Source organism: Pimephales promelas, chromosome 17, assembly GCF_988280905.1.
Source record: "Pimephales promelas chromosome 17, fPimPro1.hap1.1, whole genome shotgun sequence".
Lineage (NCBI taxonomy): Eukaryota > Metazoa > Chordata > Actinopteri > Cypriniformes > Leuciscidae > Pimephales > Pimephales promelas.
The window spans coordinates 6191645-6215304 of record NC_142785.1 but is presented as its reverse complement, the minus strand read 5'-3'; the positions used below and the strand labels follow the sequence as shown (position 1 = coordinate 6215304).

At 37.1% G+C, this 23660-nt stretch overlaps 3 protein-coding genes across 3 annotated transcripts; 1 reads left to right on the top strand and 2 right to left on the bottom strand.

Moving 5' to 3' along the window:
* Positions 1–377: 377 nt before the first annotated feature.
* Positions 378–4517, bottom strand: slc16a8 (solute carrier family 16 member 8). Its single transcript, XM_039685306.2, has 4 exons — positions 3198–4517; positions 2966–3106; positions 748–1578; positions 378–637 (listed from the first exon to the last, which is right to left on the bottom strand). Exons 1-4 carry the CDS (start codon positions 3412–3414, stop codon positions 462–464), a joined length of 1365 nt encoding a protein of 454 aa, XP_039541240.2. The 5' UTR covers positions 3415–4517; the 3' UTR covers positions 378–461.
* Positions 4518–5593: 1076 nt separating this feature from the next.
* Positions 5594–7649, bottom strand: cby1 (chibby 1, beta catenin antagonist). The gene is made up of 5 exons (XM_039685310.2): positions 7556–7649; positions 6942–7054; positions 6762–6867; positions 6556–6668; positions 5594–6424 (listed from the first exon to the last, which is right to left on the bottom strand). Exons 2-5 carry the CDS (start codon positions 7017–7019, stop codon positions 6353–6355), a joined length of 369 nt encoding a protein of 122 aa, XP_039541244.1. The 5' UTR covers positions 7020–7054; positions 7556–7649; the 3' UTR covers positions 5594–6352.
* Positions 7650–8153: 504 nt separating this feature from the next.
* zc3h7bb (zinc finger CCCH-type containing 7Bb) lies at positions 8154–23660 on the top strand. Its single transcript, XM_039685391.2, has 22 exons — positions 8154–8338; positions 9313–9373; positions 9467–9503; positions 9618–9815; positions 10573–10731; positions 11372–11452; positions 11549–11608; positions 11749–11791; positions 12563–12813; positions 12917–13211; positions 13943–14001; positions 15357–15456; positions 15570–15731; positions 16688–16893; positions 16989–17089; positions 17230–17411; positions 18712–18788; positions 18916–19175; positions 19387–19492; positions 20824–20932; positions 21065–21198; positions 23307–23660. Exons 2-22 carry the CDS (start codon positions 9315–9317, stop codon positions 23343–23345), a joined length of 2718 nt encoding a protein of 905 aa, XP_039541325.2. The 5' UTR covers positions 8154–8338; positions 9313–9314; the 3' UTR covers positions 23346–23660.

The window sequence follows — 23660 nt, the reverse complement described above, 5'->3', positions numbered from 1 at the left end:
CAACAATGACACCATTCTGTGTAGATTAAATTATGATTTATAAAATGTATTACGTGAATGTAAAGCACATGTTGTTCAGAATCCATTAAACTTTTGCTCATCTTCAGAAAACAATAGTTAACTATTAGTTAACAATAACAACACTGATTCTATGTAAATTCAACTGTAATTTATAAAATGTATAAGATCAATGTATAGCACATAAAACCAACATGAAATTTAAAATAGAAGAATGTGGGACAATATTTCTCCTTTTTATTATCTTCCTGATTTCTCATTGACCCACAAAATGGGTTTTCTGATTGTTGAATTATTTTGTGTAATTTATACATAAGAGTTAGCCTAGTAATTTGGAAAACCTGCACACTCACACACAATACAAGACACTGATTTTAATAACAAGCATAACTAAACAAAATTAATTGAACATGAATGTCCCTCTCTTCAGCTCTCTTCACTGTTTATCTTTTAGGACTGATTGCCACATCAGCTTGATGTTTCTGCTGTGAGTCTTTGTGTTTCTTTTGGTTAATAAAACAGAATGATCCGAGGGTAAGCCATATTCCAGCAGTGATCAGCTCTCCTCCAGCCATGTAAAAAATCAGTTCATAGTTCTTGTACTTGTCCACCAAATAACCTGTGGAGAAAAATACATGTAAATTATTTATAAAATTGACAAATGGATCATAAAAACTACCATTCCATGGGCAATGATTCAGTTTAACGCATGTCTTCTTCATAACTCACCAGCAGAGGGTGGTCCGATCAGCACAGCCAATGCCTCAATGAGGAGCACTAGGCCAAGTGCACTGGAAAAACTGCTTGTTCCCACAATACCCATCAGAACTTCAAATTGTAGTGCACCCACCATCCCATAAGACAGCCCAAAGAACATGCAAAATATGACTAGTCCCTTGTAGTCTGTGCTTTTAGCTGAACAAACATCTGTTAGGCCATTGAAGATCAAGGCCAGGCTGAAGAAATAAGACATCTTGGGTCGAATCCATTTTAAACCAGCCAACATGCCACATGTGGGACGAGCAAAGATGTCAACAAATCCTATAATAGACAACAAAAAGGCAGCATCACGCTCAGGCACTCCTTGGTCCTTAGCGTAGTTGACTAAGAGAATAGTTGGAACGAACAGGCCAAGGACAACTATAAATTTTGCAATGATATAAATAATAAGCCCTCTGTTCCAAAGTACACTGAAGTCCAAAAGCTTATTTTTAGTGAGCTTTTTATCAATATTGTTTTCACAAATTATATTCTCTTGTCCAGCCTCAGGAGGCAGCATTTCCTTGAGCTCTTGGGAACAAGCTATCACTTTCCTTTCTTTACGTTTCAGGGGTCTCATCACAGCCGCACAGGTGCAACAGTTGAGCAGAAGACCGCCGGTAATGAAAAGGCCTCCTCTCCATCCATATTCGTCGAGCAGCATTTGTCCTAATGGAGAAAGAACTGACAGAAATACAGGGCTTCCAGCTGCCGCCAGTCCATTGGCAAGTGGTCTGCGTTTGTCAAAATAAGAGCCCAGCATAATCAGTGATGGTTGGAAGTTCAAAGCCAGTCCAAGACCTTTAAAGAGAAAAGGGCATTATTCATTCAAAAATGGATGCAACTGCACTGACAACTTCCATACACGTTTTTATAATGGTATTTTCGTTTATAAAACAAAGCTTTGTCTTGTGTTTCGCAATATCAATACACCCAATGTAAGATTTTTCTTTTTGGAACTATTTTTGTTGGCAATAAGTCCTTAAAGGGATACTCCACTTTTTTTGGAAATAGGCTCATTTTACAACTCCCCCAGAGTTAAACTGTTGAGTTTTACCTTTTTTGAAAAAGGTACCACTTTTAGCATAGCTTAGCATACATCATTGAAGTGCACAAGACCATTAGCATTTCTCCCAAAAAATTACCAAAGTGTTTCGATATTTTTCCTATTTAAAACTTGACTCTTCTGTAGTTACATTGTGCACTAAGGCAGACGGAAAATGTAAAGTTGCGATTTTCTAGGCTGATATGCAGGGAACTATACTCTTATTCCTGCGTAATAATCAGGAGTGCAGCAGGCACAATGACTACACAAACTTAGTCCCGGTCACGTTGGAAGCTGTTTACTATTTTCAGGAGCTGCAGTGCGTCATAACATTGCGCCTGCTGCACTCATGGTACGGCATCGAAGTTTCCTGATTATTACGCAGGAATGAGAGTATAGTTCCTAGTCATATCAGCCTAGAAAATCGCAACTTTACATTTTCCGTCTGTCTTAGTGCACGATGTAACTACAGAAGAGTCAAGTTTTAAATAGGAAAAATATTGAAACACTTTGGTCATTTTCTTTTTTAGAAATGCTAATGGTCTTGTGCACTTCAATGATGTATGCTAAGCTATGCTAAAAGTGGTACCGCCAGAACTGGAGATCGGCTGAATGGATTTTAAACGGTAAAACTCAACAGTTTAACTCTGGGGGAGTTGTAAAACGAGCCTATTTCCAAAAAAGTGGAGTATCCCTTTAAATATGTCTCTAATATTCTAATGTTAACTTTTTTTTTTAATTCAAAATGTTATAAACATCATACCTGGAGAAGAAAGAAAGTCATTCAGGTTTGGAATGAGGGTGAGTAAATAATGACAGAATTTTAATTTTTGGGTGAAATATCGCTTTAAGCAATATTGCCTATGCTGAGGTCAATGCTGAATAACTTACATTTTACAATAAGACATATTACCAGTTACGACTTTTTGCTTCACCAAAGAAAACGTTCAGATGATGTTTTGGTCATGAATTAATCAATGTATAAGAAACAAATAGGCTGAATGAATGATTCAATAACTCACTCATAAAGACACACTTAGACACTGGCGTAACTCCGTAAAATGTTGAAAGAGTCACTGAAAACTCCCCACGGAGTACCAGACCGGACTCTCTTTAGAATTATAAGTTATTGATCACAAATACCTGTGATGACTGCAGTGAGGTAAAGCTGTATAATGTTTTTAGTAAAAGATGCAATTATCATCCCTCCTGAAGCCAGTAATCCTCCAACCAACATGACTGGCCGGCATCCAAATCTATTAACCATAATGCTACAGACTGGACCTGGATTAAATGAAAATAAATATATTGACCATTAAGAAAGAAAAAAAAAGACTTGTAAATATATTAAAACTTATAATGTACATGATCTTACCTGATCCATAAAGCACTGCTAATATTATAGAAGAAATCCAGGCAGTGTCACTGTATCCACACACAAACTCTTTCATAATGGCTTTGAAATAAACACTTATAGCTTTTGGTAAGGCATACGAGAAGCCAGTGATGACAAAACATCCAAGCAGAACAATCCAGCCCCAGCCGCCATCTGGGGCACCGTCCTTCACTCTCTCATCTACAATAATTCCCATGGTGGCTCAGGCCTCCAAAAGAGAAGACAAAACTTTTTGGATATGCTTATATTGTCTGTAGAATCAAAACACTTTTTTCAGAAGGAAGCTATACGCAGTCGATGCACTACTGAACATGTGCTGGTTCACCTGCGACACATTACACAAAGGAAGGATGTAAGTATAAGCCACACATTGCCCTTCACCCCCAGGAAGTAGAGTCATAGGCCGACCTAGTCATTAAGTGACTGACATATCATATTTTGTATCATGTTTACTAATTCTTATCAAGCATCTAAATAAATTTTCCCTGTTGATTTCACAATTGTTACAATTGATTGAATCCTTACTACTCTCAAATGCCATGTCTGGTTACACCTCAGATTATAAAGTATAATATGAATATTTTAACAGGATGCACTATTTTACAACAAGACATAGTTACCACTTTTTGCTTCACCAAAGAAAACAGTTCAAATGAATCAAAACAGAATCAACCACCGAGCAACACACATGTTTTGGTCATGAATTTATCCATGTATATAAACTAATAGGTTGAATGAACGATTCAATAACGCTCTCATAAAGATACATTGATTTAGACACTGGCGTAACTATGTAAAATGTGGTACGGAGTACCAGAACTAACTGTTTTTTAGAATTACAAGTTGCATTGAAGCTTTAGGATGCACTATTTGTACAATGAGGAGGGAACACATTCAGGGTGTGCATGTGGAGATATTTGTTTCCTTTAATAATGTCTTTTTTACACACTTTAGTGCATTGACATTATATGATCAGATTCAGAATGTCTGGATTTTGACATAAACACAAAGTCTGAAAGATTCCAATTGGGACAGAATTTTAAAATGCCTGTTTTAAATGTTTTCATCACAATTCCTCTTTACTGTTTTAAATGTGAATCTAGACATAGATGTCTACTATAATATGCTTTATGTACTATAAAGGCCCATTCACACCAAGGACGATAAGTTATAACTATAGAGATAGCCTTTAGATCTATATCGTTCTCAATATTAAAGAATAGCAGAGTTCACACCACAGCTATACCGATAACGTGTAGTCGGAATCACTTTCAGAGCCATTAATCGCATCCAAAATAAAAGTTTGTGTTTACATAATATATGTGGGTGCACTGTGTATAATTATTTTATTAAATACACACACATGCTTGTATCTATTTAAGAAATATTTTCATGTATATACTGTATATAGATTTATATATAATTTATATTATATATAAATATAAATATTTTATATATAAATAATATTTTTTTCTTAATTATACATGCATGTTTGTGTATTTATATATATACAAAATAATTATACACAGTGCACCCACATATATTATGTAAACACAAACTTTTATTTTGGATGTGATTAATCGCGATTAATCGTATGACAGCCCTACAGATGAACGATAAAAACAGCCAATCAAAGTCCATCCTGGTATAACGAGCTCGAGCATTTAAAGTGACCGAGAAGCAAGCGTGTATAATATATCATTACAGTTATCCTTATTGGAGTGAACTGGCCTTAACACTACAGTGTTTTGAAGAATCTCTAAAATTATAGAAAAAAGTGTAGACATGTAAAATTTTTACAACTTGACAGTTTTGTGTAACCTCACAGAATCTTAATGTAACATCTGTATACCACAATTAATGAAACCACTAGAATGAGTAATCATAATGGAAAAGTGGAATCCAGATGCTCCTCAATTACCTGGAAGATTAAAAATCTTTATAGAGATGTATAAAATATCAGCTTGAGAACACTGTCTTTTTTGTCACTCGAAACACAAAACAGTGTCTTACCTGGTTTTGATACAGCAGAAAATCTCTTCAAGTAGCTGTATACCTGGCCTTCTGAATACATAAGTTATGTTCTCTTATGTTATTGAGACTGCACTGTACATATGAATGAATTTAAAGGATAATCTGCTAAATAAACCTTCTGGTGCACCTCCTTCCTTTTCTCAAACTTCAAACTATTAATCTGTAATACCCATAAAGTCTCTTATATGTAGGAAATGAGGTGAAATTACTGGGCAGCACAAGTGGTATTACAGTACTCTTGTTTGGTTATTTACTTGTTGACATTTTTATCCTTAAAACAACACAGAGTCAATACATCAATTTAAGTAGTTTAGTTATGTAGTGAAAACTAAATGCGATACAATAGTACAAAAATTTTTATTTTTTGGTTTGGAAATATGGAATAGGAGTTCACAACAAAATGTTATATGAAATGTTTGTTTCGACAAGATCCACTTTAGAGAAGTTCAATTAAATAAAAGAAAAACAAGGAAATAATGCACTGTTTGGAATTAACACTGTGGCATAAAATCAGTACAAAATGTATTCATGTAAAAAGAAAAGACAAGAAGAGAAAAGAAAAGAAAAAACAACCTTAACCATGCAATACGTGCCAAACACATAAGAAATCCTCTTAAATCTGCATGTACACGTTAAAACCTTTACAGCTCTTGGCTAATCTTACTGTGGAACCAGAAAGAGTGTGATTGTTTCCTGTGATGTGAATACACATTCAGAAATGTTTTGGGACTGTCATGTAAGAGCAAATACTAAAGCCACAGGAATGAAGATATGGAATAACTGGCTAAAAAATGACAAGTACTTTTTATATAATCGGAAATCATTTAGTTGAATTCAGCAGCATGTTTCTATGACAATAGTAGTTTTTTTTAAAACACATTATAGATTTTTAAGGGCAAAATGTAAAAAAAAAATGCACAAAAAAGATGCTTATATAAAGACGATATGAAAGGAAATGTACAAAGTGTGATAAATAATCAATTATGTAAATGAAACTTATATTTAAAAACTGTCTTAGAATAGTTCTTTGAATTTTATTGGAAATTCTTTGTATACACACACACTTAAAGAGAAGAGAAAATCTCCTTTATTTCCTTCCATTATTTCTTTCTTCTACTCACATTTTCAAGTTCCTTCTGAATTAGATGTGTTTCTGCAGTTGATTCTGACAGCTAAAGAAAATATGTTAAATCACTTTGTGAGACACATTATTTATAGAATATCATTTTTTATTATTTAGATTTAGCTTCATTTTTTTGTCAAGCTGTGGTGGCTTTCAGCATTATAATCATTCAACACTCACCATGTCGAGAAGAACCTCAATCTTTAGCCTGAGCAGATTATTCTCCTCCTCTAACTGTAGATTCCTCTTCTTCAGTCGCTGTACCTCTTTTCCTGATACGTTACCTCCTGACTCTGTGATTAACATGAAGACATTCATTACATTCTTTAAACAGGCTACTAACTGGCATTGAATTAAATCGGTCTGTTTATTGCAGGAAGCCATACCTGAGATCCACTGGCCATCTTCAAATTTAAAGCTCTGGCTGCCAAGATTCATCACCGGGTATCCATATTCCAGACCTAGTTCAATCTCCCGTGTTGACCGATCCAACTGGCAAAAACATAAATGATTTGTTAATACTAGTTTATGTGAAATGCATCTTACCGACATAAACTTGTACTTACTGTATGTAGATTGGAAAGGGAAGCAGACTTCCGAGGAGGGGTTTTCTTGGGACTGAAAGTATTGCCAAACAAAGGCATTTTGAAGTAAAAAAAAAAGAAAAAAAAAGTCCAACCTGCATCAACACAAAACATATTTCAGTACCGTTACATGTTTTTTGCAAGTTTATTTAGCATTAAGCGCTGTAGCCATCACAGTGTCCAGATCAGGCTCTAATATCTTGATATCTACTGTAAATGACTCGGACAATAAAGGGAGACACGAATAGTGTTACATTTCTTTCATATCTCCTCTCTTAATGTATTCGGTATCATAACTTCTCCTTGTTTTGATAGATTGTTTACTGCTTGTATGTATCGACTTTTTCTGTTTGTTAATATTGCATTAATAGTGAATAAAAATAAATAAAGAAGGAAAGAGATAAATAAATAAAGAGAGACACTAGCAACTACTTCGCGAGACTGTCACTATTTATTTACTGTCAGCAACAAATAAGTTAACAGGCAAGCAGCTAATTATAAATACATATTATTCAATACAAATTGAGCGCAACTGCTTTTGGAAAATATGTATTTTGAAATATATATGAAATATATGTATAACGTAAAGGGCTTACAGTGCTGCTTTAGTTTCTCCTCACGATTGTTTCAACAACGATAAGACATGTGTAAACAAAAGGCTAATTCCGGGGCAGCCTAGCAACGCCGGAAGCTCAATTTTACAAGTTAAAAGTACCTTTCCAAAAAAAATCTACAACTTAATATGACATTTCGAAAAGCAACAATGCATAATAATTTGACTACTTCTATGCTATAGTACATAATAAACATTCTTGAGAAGTCTTTCTAGTAAGCTATAATAATAATAAAAAAAAATATCATTTGCCCCCCCCCCTTGTAAAGTACATGATATTTAGAGCCATGTGGTGCAGTTGCATTGGCCTTTATAAAAAGTATTTCTTTATATTGCTATGACATCTATATAAACAAACAAAGACACTGACAGAGGTGCCTGATTTAAAATAACTGTCAACACAGGTAGACAGGTTTCCATTTTATTATTATTGCTATTTTTGTAAGAGCAAAATGGAGCTTTAGGTTTAACTTTATAACAATTTTTTCAAGTCTTTGTAAAGAAAGTCACAGATGCCCCCAGTGGCTGAACTAAACAAAAAAAGATCCATCTCTCTGCCTTTAGGACCTCACAGTCTGGACGGTTTAGTTCAACTTGAGCGCAACTCAAGGCGCACATGCTCTGTCTGTTGATTTGGGACAGGCGAATAAATTAAAAGTATGATTTTGAAGAAATAAAAAAACAAACAAACGTTTTACCTGGCATTTCAAAGGATTTATTGCTGTAACAAACAGTTCCTTTTTGAGGAGAAGATCTAAAGTCTTAGGTGGGTTGAATGTCCTCCCAGCAAGCCTCTGTTTTAGCGTGCTACTTAACGTTAGCTGATTTCTGAAATGGAAACTAGCTTTTATTTTACATTTTTATAATCTGTTTAGTATCTTATCCATTAGTATTTTTAAATTATTATTATTATTAAGGTAAATAATTCTTTAAACGCTACCTCGCTGCAGCAGTTCGCTAAACGTAGCTTGCTAATTGGCTAACGTTACCAGGAGCATTTTAAATAGATTTTTATACTACACGGCGCTGAAAATGTCAGTTAGAATTTAATTACAAAATATTAAACTCTAGAAATATGTTTGAGATGTTTGTTGGGACTGTTTTGTGCCGGCATAAACAACTAGTCATTGATATTAATTGGTGTAAACAAACCTGAAGTTGACAGCATTAGCGGGCTAGCCGAGTGCAAGCTAGCATTAAAGCTAATGTTAACCCGAAGCCAATGCACGTTAACTTTTATCATTAGTGTGTTGCACTGACAGTTCTTTTACACGTTAAGTCTGTAAAAATGTTATAACCCAGATTATATTGAGGAGTGTTTCAAGTATCGTGGAAGGATTGCTGGTAGTTGTTTTTGATTTCGGAGAGAGTTGCATTAGTGGGTGTTGTTCTAAGGCGAGCTCGGGGATGTGCTCTCACTTGCTGATCTCACATTTTAGGCCTTAGACATTATATTTCTGTAATACTCACTGTTTATGCTTATAATTATGTTTCAGTTGCCACCATTGTTTGTTAATTTTGTAATCTTTAGTCTTTTTATGACTAATTACTCCTACTAATTTTTTTTCACGCCAATATTATTCACTTGCTAGTTGAAATGTTTTCACGTAACATTTTGTGTTGTTGGCTCTATAAAAGCACATCGTAATTGTATGTTTTGCCCCTACAAAACGTGTTTATTTATAACATCAGTTGTTTTTTTCTTTCTCATTATGGTGTTCTGTTTGTGATGGATTACAGCTATGGATCTAGATCGACAGAAGCGTAAGGAAGAAATACAGAAAGCTTTGGGATTCATTCAGTAAGTTTGTAGATTTCTGTGCTGCTTTTCCAATCTGTTCTGTGGATGTTTAACATTCCAAAATTGCTAAATGTATTTCTCTCTTTCCCACAGGTCATCTTTGCCTTTCCCAGAACCTGAAGGATATGAGGTATGATTTATGTGTAATATCTCTGGGGGGAAAAAACACCCCACCTAGATAATCCATGTTTATTGAATTGTATGATCTTAATTTAAATGGAAAGTCTCTTCCTTTCTTCCGCAGGCATTCCTGACTCAGCTAGTATGTAATTTGCTGGATGAAGGTAATGCAGTGTATCGTGATGGAGAGTGGAGACAGGCATCAGTCCATTACGGCGAGGGTGTGAATGTAGCTCGCTATGCTCAGTCTGAAGCACTGGTCATTCCCCCTGAGCTGTTGGAGAGCCTTTATGTGAACCGGGCAGCTGCACATTATAGTCTTGTAAGTCTATACCATTTTGATTGGACAATTGGTTAACATTTAAATCTGTCATTGTAAACTGAGGATTTGAAGGAGTTCAGCAGTGTTGGGAAAGTTCCCTTTTGTACATGAACTAGTTCAAAGTTCAGTTCACATTTTAAAATGAACTAGGTCATTCATAGTTCTTTTTTTGCCATATTCTGTGAGCTTTTTTAAAATTATTATTGCCACAGCCCATATACAACCACAGACAACAATTATTTTAATCGACGGGCAGTTTGCACAGAAATGTAAGATTTTTCCCATCCTCACCGACCTCGTCATAAAATCCGTTTAAATGATCATACGACGCCTCCTCGCTCGCTGCTTTGTCGACGGCGGCCGCGGTGTGACACTGGTGTCTTGTGTTGCCAGATTGGGTGTTTTTTCGCTACATTTTAAAGCCTGTTATGTGTGTTTTAGCCAGGTTTTCGCCTGGAAGGCTTTTTTTGTGTACACTTTGTTCATATTAATATCAAAACCTTGTGTTTTTGTAAAATAAATCAAATAAACAGGGTACGCTTTCAGCTCACTCTAGAGGGGGCGTGCGTTCACAGACACCAGAATGAACGCGTTCTCACAGTAACGTTCATCAGGCAGTAATACAGTACGTTCAGTTCATATTCGCCCAAAATATGAACGCGTTCTGGCACAACACTGGAGTTCAGTATGTGCAAATTATCATGTAGTACTCCAACTGTAAGTGTTGCATCAAACGTCTCTTGTCTTTTATGTTTAGGGGGAGTACGAGCGTGGAGTGCAGGACTGTGATAGTGCACTGTGTGTGTCGGAGGGCAGTCGCAGAGCACTCTACAGGAAGGCATTATGTCTGAGGGAGCTTGGCCGACTCAGAGAGGCTTATGAGTGTGGCACTGGATGCCTATTAACTGCCCCTCACGTATGTATTCATATGTAGAAGCAATGGAACATTAATCTGCAGTTTTATATTTTTATACACTACCGTGTCAAAGTTTGGGGTCAGAACAATAAAAAAAAAAAAACATTCAGCATGGATGCGTTAAATTGATCAACAGTGACAGTAAAGATGTTTAGAATGTTACATAATATTTCAAATAAATGCTATAGAACTTTTAGCCACTGAAGGGTCTTTTTTTTATAAAGTAAAATACTTTCGGAGGAGGATGCCTGCTGTTTGGGAACACAGTCGTGTAAGACAGTTCTGGGAGGTAATTATACCGAACCAGTTTGGCTAAGGCATTTCAGAATGACCAAAGGAACATTTTAGATGCCGTGCAGCGAGATTGGTGACTTTTTTTTTTTGATGGATGTCGAGGTTTTGTTATATGTTTTCATCATAGTTTCTGCGCATGTTTTTAGGATTCATATTAAAGTAGTGGATGGAAACATAGCTTCTGAAGACCAAAACATTAATGTCTTACTTACTGACCCCAAACTTTTGAATATTAGTCTATGTAATTTTATTTAATAATATATGTATTTTGAAATGTTTATGCCTTATGTTGCCGATTCATGTAATTATCTAACAAAACAGTGTTTGCTTGCTTTATTTTACACAGGACAGGCAAGTCAGTGAGCTTGCTCAGGATCTAGCTAACAAACTTGGTTTGAAAATCCGCAAAGCCTACGTCAGCCCTCAGGTTTGTCTTTTAGATTAAATGATGAATGTTTAAAATGTTGATCGTATGCTTATTATATAATTATACTTGTCATAACATGACACTTTTTAATTTTAGCTTGATTCTACAACATCTGGGGGAGATAGCAATGGAGAAACTAATTCTCATACAGGGGAGGCAAGTTTAAAAAAAAACAGACCTTCCCTTTTTTGGTCAATAAATTAATTAAAATTGGTTTATAAAATAAAAGCTAGTTTGTAAAACGAGAATGCATGGTTTGAATTAAATTTACAAACCTTCTTGCTCTTTCTTTTCAGACCTCCTCAAATGGTCTTGAGTCTTTGACTGATATTGGATCAGGTAGTTTTTTATATATAACATACAAACATACATATATGATCATTCCATGTCAACTCAATCAGAGGTCCCCAGCTGATGATTTTGATTTATATTTCTTTCTCTTGATAGAAAAAACAAGTTTCAACACGATTTGTTCTTCAGATATTCCTCTTTGAAAGAAAACAATATCTATGGTCATGGAATGTGATCCACATTTGGTTTTTAACCACTGAAAATGTGTACAATTTTACTCATGGAGTCATGTTGAAATCCCAACATCTTTGGAAATTAACCAAGTAGGGTCTTAATAAATAAGATATCAAAAGAAAAGGAACATTCCTCATTTTTGAACTTTCACTGTTGGCATATAATGCAACAAAGATGGCTAAAGTCAACCATATTTTACTAATAGATCTATCAATCTTAGTGTAAAAATAAAGCCATGATGCTGCCATCTTTCTAAAGTAATTTTTACCCCCTGTAATTGGGCTCCAAATCTCAGGTAAAAATGGTAATTTTGACCCCCCCTCTACAAAATAGTGGATTATCCTTGTAGACACACATCATGACATGTAATATTTTGGCTCTAATCACTATTTATGTTTGTCTATCTTCCAGAAAAATATTAACAAAACCAAAAATTTGAGCCGGGGAAGTTTCTGAAATTTGGTTGATTTTCATGGAATGTCCCTGTCGCATTTAATATTTCAGTTAAAATATATTACTTTATGAGTATAATCATTCAGCATATATAAATAGGTGAGTCAGTTTATTCATCTGATTTTCCCACAGACTTAACAAGTGCCCAATGCATCCCTGCCCCTCTGGCCACACCAATCCCAGTCAGTGATGACCCACAGATTCCCTCACAGAACCCAGTTTTGCCCCAAGATATGCCAGAAAGCCCAAGCCAGGAGCCGTCGGGGCGGGTGCCATACTCTGTGCCTGTATCTGAACACATGGATGAATGTGTGATGAATGAGGACACCTCGTGTCTGGACTCATTGCTGGAAAGTATTCCCAAAGGAGCTGAGGTCAGTGTGGTGAGTGTAATGGAGAGCTGCAGGGAGGGACAGTTGGACATTGTCACTCGATACTGGATTGATCACTGTAAAAGGACTTAATATTTACTTGTCTCTCCAACAGAACCCAGTTCAGGGGGCAATTCCCACTAACCTACCAAACACTGCTGTGGGTTTGAGGCCCCCATACTCTCCGGGTCTCTCAACTTCCCCGGCTCAGCTCTCAACTCCATATTTCAACTCTGCTGTCAGTCCGCTCCCCTCACTGGAGCCCTTCTCAGTGCTGGGGCAAAGCGAAGCCTCTTCCCAGACGATGGACTCCCTTGGCTCCTTTAGCTCTGGAGACACTGCAGGGAAGGGTGGGTCTGGATCACTGAGCACAGGAGGACTGGATTCCCTCTCTGAGTACACACTTCCTGGTAAGGGTTTTAACTGACTTACTAGCGTTACTAGCGTTCAAAAGTCTGGAAAGAAATTCATACTTTTATTCAGCAAGGATGCATTAACTATCAAAAGTGTAAAAGCATGAATAACACTATAAAATATTTTCATTTTTAATAAATGCTTTTTATTAATCAAAGTATGTTGATTCCATATATATATTAACGAGCACATCTGTAATCAGCATGCATAATGCGATTTTTTTCTTAATAAAAAGGTTTATGTGATGTTTTTTCATCGCAGGAATATATTACACTTTGTAATATGTATTCATTTGGAAAACAGATATTTTACATTGTAATAATTTATTACAATATTGCTGGATTTTTGTGTGTGTGACATTTTTGCCTATGAGGTAGAATAGCATAGAAAACTGAAAGGAAGCAAAATTGGAGAGAAAGAGATATGACGGGATCGGAAAAGTTACCCGAGCCGGGACACAAACACGGGTTGCCCGAAGCGTAACCGCGCTACATGTCAGAGCTCTGCCCACAAGGTTAATGGCTCTGACAAATGTTACTGTGTTTACTGTATTTGATCAAATGAATGCAGCCTTGGTTATCATGAGACTTCTTTCAAAAACAAAAAAACATTTTTTACTGACCCTAAACTTTTGAACGTTAGTGTACCTGTATTTAAATAATGGAGAAAATGTCTTGACATTATTATAATTTGATGTTAAAAATTTTCTTTTCCTTACCAATCTTAGGTGGACGAATCTCTCACAGTTTCATCCCCAGTTTGCGTAATCATCATGCCGCCAATGCCGTGAGTCATAACTATTTTGTTCTTCAGTCTTACTCATGAAGACTTCAACGTAGTAAAGTTCTTTAAATGTTCATAGGGTCATCCCATTATTTAAATCAGAGGTCCCAGCTAAAAAAAAATATATTTTGATCATTTTTTGTCTGGGGAAAGAAATGCATAAATAAAGAAAGCCCAAATATTAAATTTCATGGATGTATTTTTACTGAGTAATCCACTATTTTGTAGAGGGGGGTCAAAATGACAATTTTCACCTGAGATTTGGAGCCAAATTACAGGGGGTAAAAATTACTTCAGAAAGATGGCAGCATCTTGGTTTTATTTCAACAATGCCTAATAGGTCTATCAGTTAAAAATGTTGACTTTAGCAATCTTTGTGGCATTATATGGCAACAGTAACAGTTCAAAAATGGTAAAAAAAACACTACTTGTGTTTTTTACCCCAAATTTGTAGGCCTGTAACACAAGATGCATCAATATCTTTTTAGATTCTGGTTAACAAACATTTCTTTTAAAAATCTTCATTTTAAAAGCCCTATACGGTTCAATCGCAGAGATATGGAGGTCTTGATGCAGCTCCATGAGTAAATGGTCAATTGATCACATTTTTGGTGGTCAAAAACCAAATGTGGGTCACTTTGCAAAAAGTTGATCTTTTTTTTTCAAAGAGGAATATCTGAACAACAGTGTTGTTCATGGTGAAACTAGAAATCACGTATAGTTTTTTTCTATCAACACAATTGCACAGAAGATACATGTCATGAATATTGGTTTTCCAAAGCATCCCTGTCAAGTTTGAAAGATATCTTAATATGGTTTTAGATTCTGGTTTTTAACCTTTCTTTTGTAATCTTCATTTTTAAAAACCTATATGGTTCCCAGAGAATGGGGATCTCAAAGCAGGCACATGTTCAAATTGCAGCTGACACTTCTAAAAACCTATGGTAAATATAAAAGGATATTAAGATATCTTTAATACTTTTTACAGTTACAGCCACAAAAATTTGGGGCAAAAACACCAGAAGTGCTTTTTGGCATTTCTGAACTGTCTCCGTTGGTATATAATGCAACAAAGGTCGCTAAAATCAACATATAATATATAATAATGATGCTTCCATCTTTCTGAAGTCATTTTTACCCCCCTGTAATTTGGCTCCAAATCTCAGTTGAAAAGTAGTGGAATACTCTGTAAATATGCATCCATGACATTTAATATGTTGGCTTTTTTTCCAGAAAAATATTAACAAAATAAAAAATTTGAGCTGGGGAAGTTTCAGAAATGTGGTTGATATAACACGAAATGACCCCATAATGGTTTGAAATCACCTTGTCAGAAAATTGTCATTTTCTGCCTGCAGAACGGCCCAGTCGGTACCAATCTTTCTCTGCTGTCACGAAACCCTTTGGCGGCCACACATGAGTTCAGACAGGCCTGTAATGCTTGCTACAGTCGCATAGGTACTGTGTCCCTTAATGTGTGATATGAAATTCAGGTACATATCAGAACTATTCCTAAACATGTTATACCTGTCTGAAAGAGGTGGATTTTTTTTTCTTTCTCTCTTAATTAGGGCCTCGGGTCATGGACTATCATTATCAGCCTGATGCAGCGCATCGTTGCAAGAGAGATGTGCTGCTCTGCCACCTCAAATCCTCTGACGACCCCACCTGGAAAAGGGTGCGACCCCGTCCAGCTCGTAATAACTTTCTTGGGGCGTTTGTTCTCTGTAAAGGTATGGCTCTATTTATGTAAGGAATAATTGACGAAAGACCGTTCAATTCTTCTGCTTATACTACAGTTACTAAACTTTGTTCAGATGATGCATTTCAAGACGTTTGTCAAGTTTTTGTCATCAAAGCACTCTTGTATGTAGGACTAATTTATTATGCATCTAATCCCATGCCTCCGTTGCTAACTCCAAAACCTAATTTTTAGAGTTATAGTAACGGAGGTTTGAACCACTGATAGCAGACTAATGATGGGGGACACACTTACGACTCGCTAAAATATTCAAAGACCGACTGTAGCAGGTCTTATTAAACACCAACTGTGAACACAGACTGAACACGAGTTTGGGCATGATCAGTCATAAGTATCAAATTACATTCATAACTGGCCTTAGTAGGCCTAAGTGTGTCCCAGCTTTATGCAGTTATTAATGCAGTTATTAGAGAGAGAGAGAGAGAGAGATGTTGAAATAATGAGACAGAAAAGCATGTGCGTCATTATTATTATTATTATTTATTATATTTATTAATTACTATTAATTTATTTATATAGCCTATTCAGTTTAATTTTCTATTTAGCCTATTATAGATAGGACCACATACTTTCTTTATTAAAATTAAACTGTATGTGTCCATTGATTTGTGAAGTTAGACATTGAAAATTGCAGATCAAGAGCATGGGGCTGCATGTCTTCTCTTGTTATGAATTTTATCCTATTTTCCGTTACCTACGAACTGTAATGCGGTCAAACCTGCCTGAAACTACTTTAGCCGTGCATTTCGCTGAAAATAATTGTACACCTTAGAACGTTCTCAACCAATCAGAATCAAGCATTCAACAGCCCTGTAGTATAATAAAGTATAACAAAAATATATACATTGTAATAATTTAGAATTAATAATGATTCTGATATCCAATGATTAAATGATTTCGTTTTTTGTCATCATTCTGTCTTTGCAGAAGTACAAGAGCGTCAGGAGTGCCAGTATGGTGAAAACTGCACTTTTGCCTATTGCCAGGAGGAGATAGATGTGTGGACCCAAGAGAGGAAGGGAGCTCTAAGTCGCGAGCTTCTGTTTGACCCTCTGGGCACCAATGAACGACGGGCCCTCAGTGTCACCCGTCTCCTTCAGCTCCATATGGGCATGTTTATGTTCCTCTGTGAGGTAATGTGCACCTTCATGTTTAATACTTTTCTCACACCTAGAAATGTTACATTCTTGTTCAAGAAGTTGTTATTCTGGCCCCTGCTTTTCTGTAGGAATGTTTTGACAGTAAGCCTCGTATCATTAGCAAGCGAAGCAAAGAGAATCTCGCTGTGTGTTCGAACCTCACTGCACGACATCCCTTTGATGATAACAAGTGAGTCATTGCCTCCTGACATCTCTTTTTATCCCTCGCTGTGTTGAGACTTGGTCACTTAAGTGCCGCAACATCATATTAGTGATCCGTCGCATTATATCTCTGCTCATACTTTTGTCTTTTATAATGCCGGCGGACAGGTGCCTGGTGCATGTGGTTCGCTCAGCAAACGTGCGCTACAGTAAAGTACGCCCTCTTCACCCACTCTGCCAGTTTGATGTGTGCCGCCATGAGGTGCGATATGGCTGCCAGCGGGAGGACAGTTGCTCCTTTGCACATTCAGTCATAGAACTCAAGTGTTGGGTGCTTCAGCAGGACACAGGTACATAAGACATGCTATAATAATATCTTTATGCATGCACACTGCAGTCTTCTGTTTTTGCCTTATTAAAGGGATAGTTCACCAAAAAAATTTAATTACCCCATGATTTACTCACCCGTAAGCCTTCCTAGGTGCATATGACTTTATTTCAGATGAATATAATCGGAGTTCTATTAAAAAATGTCCTGTCTCTTACAAGCTTTATAATGGAGGATGAGATTTTGAAGGCCAAAAAAGTTTGGATGCAAAACCCTTTTGTTATGTATCAGTGGTTAAAGGGATAGTTCACCCCAAAATTAAAATTCTGTCGGTAATTACTCACCCTTATGTTGTTCCAACCCCGTAAGACTTTCGTTCATCTTCGGAACACAAATTAAGATATTTTTGATGAAATCTGAGAGCTGGATCACTCCTCCATAGGCTTCTAAAGGAATTGAAACTTGCTGGCCCAGAAAAGTTATGAAAGACATTGTTAAAATAGTCCAAGTGACTACAGTGGCTTAACTTTAAGTTTACGAGAATACTTTTTTGTGAGCAAAAAAACCCCTAAAAATAACAACTTTATTCTACACTTTATTTCCTATTGTGTAGGCCTCGAGTTAGTTAACATAGTGTCACTGTGCAACGCTTCTGTGTTGTACCTCACAAGTATGCTCACTGTTGGCCAATGCTGGTCATGTGTGTGATGCATGTGACGGACAACCTAGAAGCCCTGTGCAGTTACACAACATGAAATTTCGAAAATAGCATCATATATGACCCATTTAAATTGCACCGTTTTACACTAAAGTTTGGGGTGTTTTTTTTTTATTATTTTTTTTTAGAAATGTTATTTTTTTATTATCAAATTAATACTTTTATTCAGCAAGGATGTATTCAATTGGTCAAAAGTGACAGTAAATTTACAAAAGACTAAATGGTGTTCTTTTGAACTTTGTTAAAAAAAATCCTGAAAAAAGTTTCCAATAATAAGAAATGTATTTTGCCTGTTGAAAATTTTAGCTTTGCCATCATAAAGCTGATTTATTTATTTTTTTAAATTTGTATTATTGTAACAATATTTTACAACATTACTGATTTTACTGTATTATTTAACAAATAAATGCTGTCTTCAAGATCATATAATACTTTTCAAAACCTTACCAAACCCAAAATTTTTGAAGTGTAGGGGCATTACTGTAATTTTCGTTTCTGTTTTTGCCCCACACCCCGGGTTTATCACTGTCTTTTACTCTGATAGTAAAAATAATATAATAATAATAAAATTTGTTTTTGTTTGTGCTTTTTTCTTACCCACCAGGTATTACCCATGAGGAAATGGTGCAGGAGTCAAAGAGACACTGGCACCGATTGGAACAGAATGCTCAGAGACAGAAGGTGAGGCTTTGACAAACACATCACTGCGCTCATCATTTCTGAAATCGAATCCTTTTATTTGATAGCTTTTTGTGGCTTCAAGTCTGTTTTACAAAACAAGTCTCTCTTTCTTCACCCTCGTCTTCAGCCCATGCTTGGGCCGCACCAGCCCACCGGGAGCAGCAGTAACAGCAGTGCTCATAGCGGTAGTTCTGTGGTCTCTGGAGGGATGGGAGGAGACTGCATCGGGAGCGGAAGCACAGGAGGAGGTGGAGGACTAGTAGGATGCGGTCGAGGGCGCGGCCTGAATCTGAAGATGAAGTTCGTGTGTGGACAGTGTTGGAGGGAGGGCCAAGTCAATGAGCCAGACAAGTCACTGAAGTACTGCACTGCCAAAGCCAGGCACAGGTTAGCTTCCCTTATCCAAGTCAAGAAGGTATCATCTTACCACCAGGATGCTCGATACATACTCATTAAAAATTGATGTGCCTATAATGTTTACTGGAATGGTTATAGTGTGACTGCTTTTATTAGACACAGTAGACGGCATCTTTGCGGATGGTTCTTGGGGTGATTATGGTATAATGCTGCTTTTTGCTTTTTCTGTTGCTTTTTCCAGCTGGACAAAAGAGCGCAGAGTGTTGCTAGTGAAATCGTTTGAGAAGAAAAAGTGGGTGGTAGTGCGGCCGCTTCCTTTTTCCCGTACCTACCCCCAACAATATGATGTAAGTCTGTCCTTTGTTGATTAAATTGTGACAGCAAACAGAAACTGTTAGGTCATGATCTTCAGATAAGCAGGTTGTGTTCTGACACTGAGCTGCAGTGCTGTTCTCATAGTCTGTTAAACATCATACAATGTAATATTTATGAAAATGGAAGTTCTTATGCCTATGGTTAATTAAGAGATATAGGCTGCATCTGGAATCGCTTACTTCTCTATTATACAGTAGATAAAAGAAGTGTTTGAACTCACTGTACTCATAAAAGAGTAGGCAAGAAGTACCAAGATGAAATTCTGAAATCTGAAGTGTGCCTTACTATCCCATAAGGCCACGGGAGAGGATTTGTGAATGGCATTGAAACGATGCAACTGACGCTGGTAGGTCACATGATAATGACAACATGGTAAATGTAGTATGTCCGGATTACATTGAATTTCATACTAGCAGTCGCAAAGTAATTAGTTATTCTTTTGAGTTGGTATTTATTTTGAATATGCGATTTCGGACGCAGCCATGTTTTCTGTTCTATTATAGTTTCTATCAACACCAAATGGTGTTTTATGTAATGATTTTGTTCAGACAGAGATAACAGGTTGTTGAATACATATTCAACCTATAACGGCAAAACTTACATACTGTGCTTTTAAATAAGACCACACTAACAGGCAAAAATGTAAAGAGTATGTATATATTTAGCTACATTTCCTTTCTAGTTAACTAAGGAGTGATTACATGTTACATCATATTTCTCAGTAAGTTGCTCTGTTTTATTTTTTTGATGTTCATTCATGTTTATTTTGTGCTGTGTCTAGTAGCAAAGTGGAAGATTTGACCACTTCAGCGATCCGTCGTCGTGCCACAAAAAGCATTAAAATGGCATTCATTGTTTAAAATTGACTTTATGATATGAAAAATCTCAGTTTTCAAACCACAATTATTGGATGACAGGAAATCACTGGATAATTTGTGCATCGACTGAAATCAGCATACACTAAAAAGATCACTTCTTGCCATTTAAAATGATCGGTTAAATCCGGAAATTTTCAAGCCATTATCATAATTTATGTAAAATCTTGGGTGTGTCATCCAATAATGTTTTAGAAATCATGTTTCTGCGTCCCACACAGCACTTTTTGTTAAATTTCAAGCTCAATTTTAATGAATCTTAAATTGATCTTTTCTGGAGAGTTTAAACCCTCAAAGAGTTACCAGTGAACAATTGAAGAGTTGGATCATTGTTTCCATTTTAAAATGACTTAAACTGAACTGAGAAATTTGAGCATTGTTACATAATCTCTATGCACTATCCTCTGACTATCCATTTGTGCTTGCAGATGTGTGTTCATGTCATGAAACAGAAGAAGTGCCACTATATTGGGAACTGTTCTTTTGCACACAGTTTGGAGGAGAGGGATGTGTGGACTTATATGAAAAACAACAGCTGTGAGAAATCCACTTCCTTCAACTAATAATTCAGAGTTATTCTTAAGTTATTGTGGCTGTGGTGAAGTCATGTTTGTTTTATTCATTTAATATGTTTTAACATGAGCTGTTTATCTTTCTGTACTTTCTAAGTGAGAGACATGCAGCAGATGTATGAGATGTGGCTATCGTTGACCAATCAGAACCGGCGTGCAGATGGCTCTCTCGTGACTCCACCCCCAGAGGAAAAACAGATCGCCATGCCAACCGACTATTCTGAGTCAATGGTGGGTGGCTGCAGAGGATTGATTTGTCATGATTTGTTTGTGTGATTCAATTGGCCTGTAAATAAAAAGCTCTTGCTCTAGTTGTTTTTAAACTTTTTATTATCAGATTTAAAGGCACACTATGCAAGAATTGTGCCTTAATATAACCGCTTCGAAGTCATTTCGGTGGTAAACAAACTCTAATTAGGGCGAATCATCCTGGTAGTAAAGCTTGGAGGAGATGCCGCTGGAAAAACCAGCAATGCAAGTTTGAATCTCATCAAAACTGAATATGTTCATCAGTGGTTACAGTCTATATCAAGCAGGGACACGTTTTTGTGCAATAGAGAGTCTCCGCAACTGCGATAGATTGAAAAGCGTGTCCGAATGAAGACTGCGCGTGCCGCCACAAGAGACTTGTGTATCCATGACACTAATAGCAGCGGACATGAGCGCTCCTCTTGAGTTCAAAAACACATTTTAGCACTAGATCTCTAAAAAATGCGCACTATGCAAGATTTGTACCTTAATATAACAGGTTCAAATGGGTATCAGGCCGTGAGTGCAGAGACCAGTCTATGACTGCGTTCACACCGGACGCGAATAGCGCGTCAAATTCTCGACTACCGCATCTAATTATATCCTTGAACACTTTGAATCCATTCACGCGTCAAGAGCGAAATTGATGCGTGTAAAAACAAAAGTTTGAAGTGAAATTTACACGCGTCACTTCATCAGAATCGAAACCCGTTGGTGGCCATCGTTTTTATGTTGATCGAGCATTCATTGAGAGAGTCACCGCTCTGTATTTGCTCTGGAGAGTAGAATAGCGCCATGGGGATCATCGTCGCCATATTTGTGTCCACCGGACCCTTCGGAGGCGAACCACCGAACCCTTCGGCAACGAGTTCCACCATTTTCTCGCTCCAGGAGCTGCGCCTTGATGACGGCCGCTGTCAGCGGTACTTCCGCCTGTCCCGCGCCCAGTTAGATGACCTGTTGTCCTGCATCGGAGCGAGGATCGCCCTCGCCCTCATCCACCTATCTGTCATTTATTTTTGTTTTGATGATAAATAGAGCCAGCCTCCAAAAGTTATTAACCTGTCCTTTGATTTTTTTGATTTTTTTATTTTCTCTCACGTCCACGTCACGTCCAGACACGAACGTATGCACGTGTGTTGGTTGTCTTTACATCATAATCATATTTCATATAATCTAGATATGGAATAAATAGCATTCAATACAAAATGAACACGTCTCATATATTGAAATAAAGTGATAAAATATTTGCTTTCTTGTGCATTAGAACCACACCAGGCATTTAGTCATATTACAAAATAATTTATTGAAGCATCCAGATACCACGTGAGCAAGCAGCTAGGCTCCTGATTGGTTAACGCGGCGCGAATTGATGCCAAAGTTCAGTTTTTTCAACTTGGCGGCAGGCGCGAATTTGCGTCAAACGCGTGAACGCACAAATAGCACTAACTAAATCATTCGCGCTTAATGCTCCAGACGCTCAATTCTCGGCATTCACGCTAACGAGGCGCATTCTCATCTACCATGCCGCGCTCTACACTTCATGCCGCGGGAATTTTTTGCGCGCGAAACACTTCTTTGCATTTACTTAACATTGAAAACACTCGCGCCTGACGCACTATTTGCGTCCGGTGTGAACGCACCATGACAGAGACGCTCTGCGTGGGTGGTGTTTACGAAGGTAACGTTAAATACAAGTACTCCACAGCGACTCTAGGGGTCGCTGTTTGACAAAAATGGAATTTCTGCATAGTGTGTCTTTAAGGCAGTTTACTCCAAGAGCAATCACTCTAAAGATAACTATATTCATGTCCACACCAATGCAGAATATCATTCTGTTTATTTTTAGTTTGTCGTCTGCTGCTTTAAATGCTCAAGCTCTTTAAAGCTGGATGGATTTTGTTTGACTCTCAATGTTTATATTGTTCATCACCTGGAAAAAAATCATTATGAAAGTAATTCCATTGATATTGCTCCTCTGTGCCATTATTATATTTTTAGTGTGAACTCTTGCTGCTTTTATATTTAGAACTATATCTTTATCAGAATATTTACAGTCCTTGGCCCTTCATTCATGTTCTTTCTGACAGGTTGGGCGACGGATGTCTGGTGGTGGAGGGGATCTGTGACCTGGGCCGAAAGTGTGCAGTTACAAGCAGTCTGGATGAGTCTTCCTCTTCAGATATCAGCTTCTAAGGCCCTTCCCCACTCTTTTAGTGCCACTCTGGGAAGTACCAGGCGCTGTTGCCCTTCAGGGCAAGAGCTCATGACTGTAGGATTAACACACTGATTGTTACAACAGACACACACACACACACCACGTGCTATTACACTCATTTTCAAACACATGCCCCACTCACTGACATGACACTTGGCACAGGCTTGTAGGGTGTCATCTATGTGAGTGCACACTGGTACTTTTACAGCTAACTCAAGTAAGGGCA

Excerpts from the sequence above, each read along its gene's own strand:
- slc16a8 (XM_039685306.2), bottom strand. The coding sequence starts at position 3,414 with ATGGGAATTATTGTAGATGAGAGAGTGAAGGACGGTGCCCCAGATGGC. Across the intron at positions 3,107-3,197 it reads AGCAGTGCTTTATGGATCAG|GTCCAGTCTGTAGCATTATG; the intron begins GTAAGATCATGT and ends CATTTAATCCAG. Across the intron at positions 1,579-2,965 it reads CCTCACTGCAGTCATCACAG|GTCTTGGACTGGCTTTGAAC; the intron begins GTATTTGTGATC and ends TTCTCTTTAAAG.
- cby1 (XM_039685310.2), bottom strand. The coding sequence starts at position 7,019 with ATGCCTTTGTTTGGCAATACTTTCAGTCCCAAGAAAACCCCTCCTCGG. Across the intron at positions 6,868-6,941 it reads CCCTTTCCAATCTACATACA|TTGGATCGGTCAACACGGGA; the intron begins GTAAGTACAAGT and ends TGTTTTTGCCAG. Across the intron at positions 6,669-6,761 it reads AGATGGCCAGTGGATCTCAG|AGTCAGGAGGTAACGTATCA; the intron begins GTATGGCTTCCT and ends TGTTAATCACAG.
- zc3h7bb (XM_039685391.2), top strand. The coding sequence starts at position 9,315 with ATGGATCTAGATCGACAGAAGCGTAAGGAAGAAATACAGAAAGCTTTG. Across the intron at positions 9,816-10,572 it reads CAGCTGCACATTATAGTCTT|GGGGAGTACGAGCGTGGAGT; the intron begins GTAAGTCTATAC and ends TTTTATGTTTAG. Across the intron at positions 13,212-13,942 it reads CTCTGAGTACACACTTCCTG|GTGGACGAATCTCTCACAGT; the intron begins GTAAGGGTTTTA and ends TACCAATCTTAG.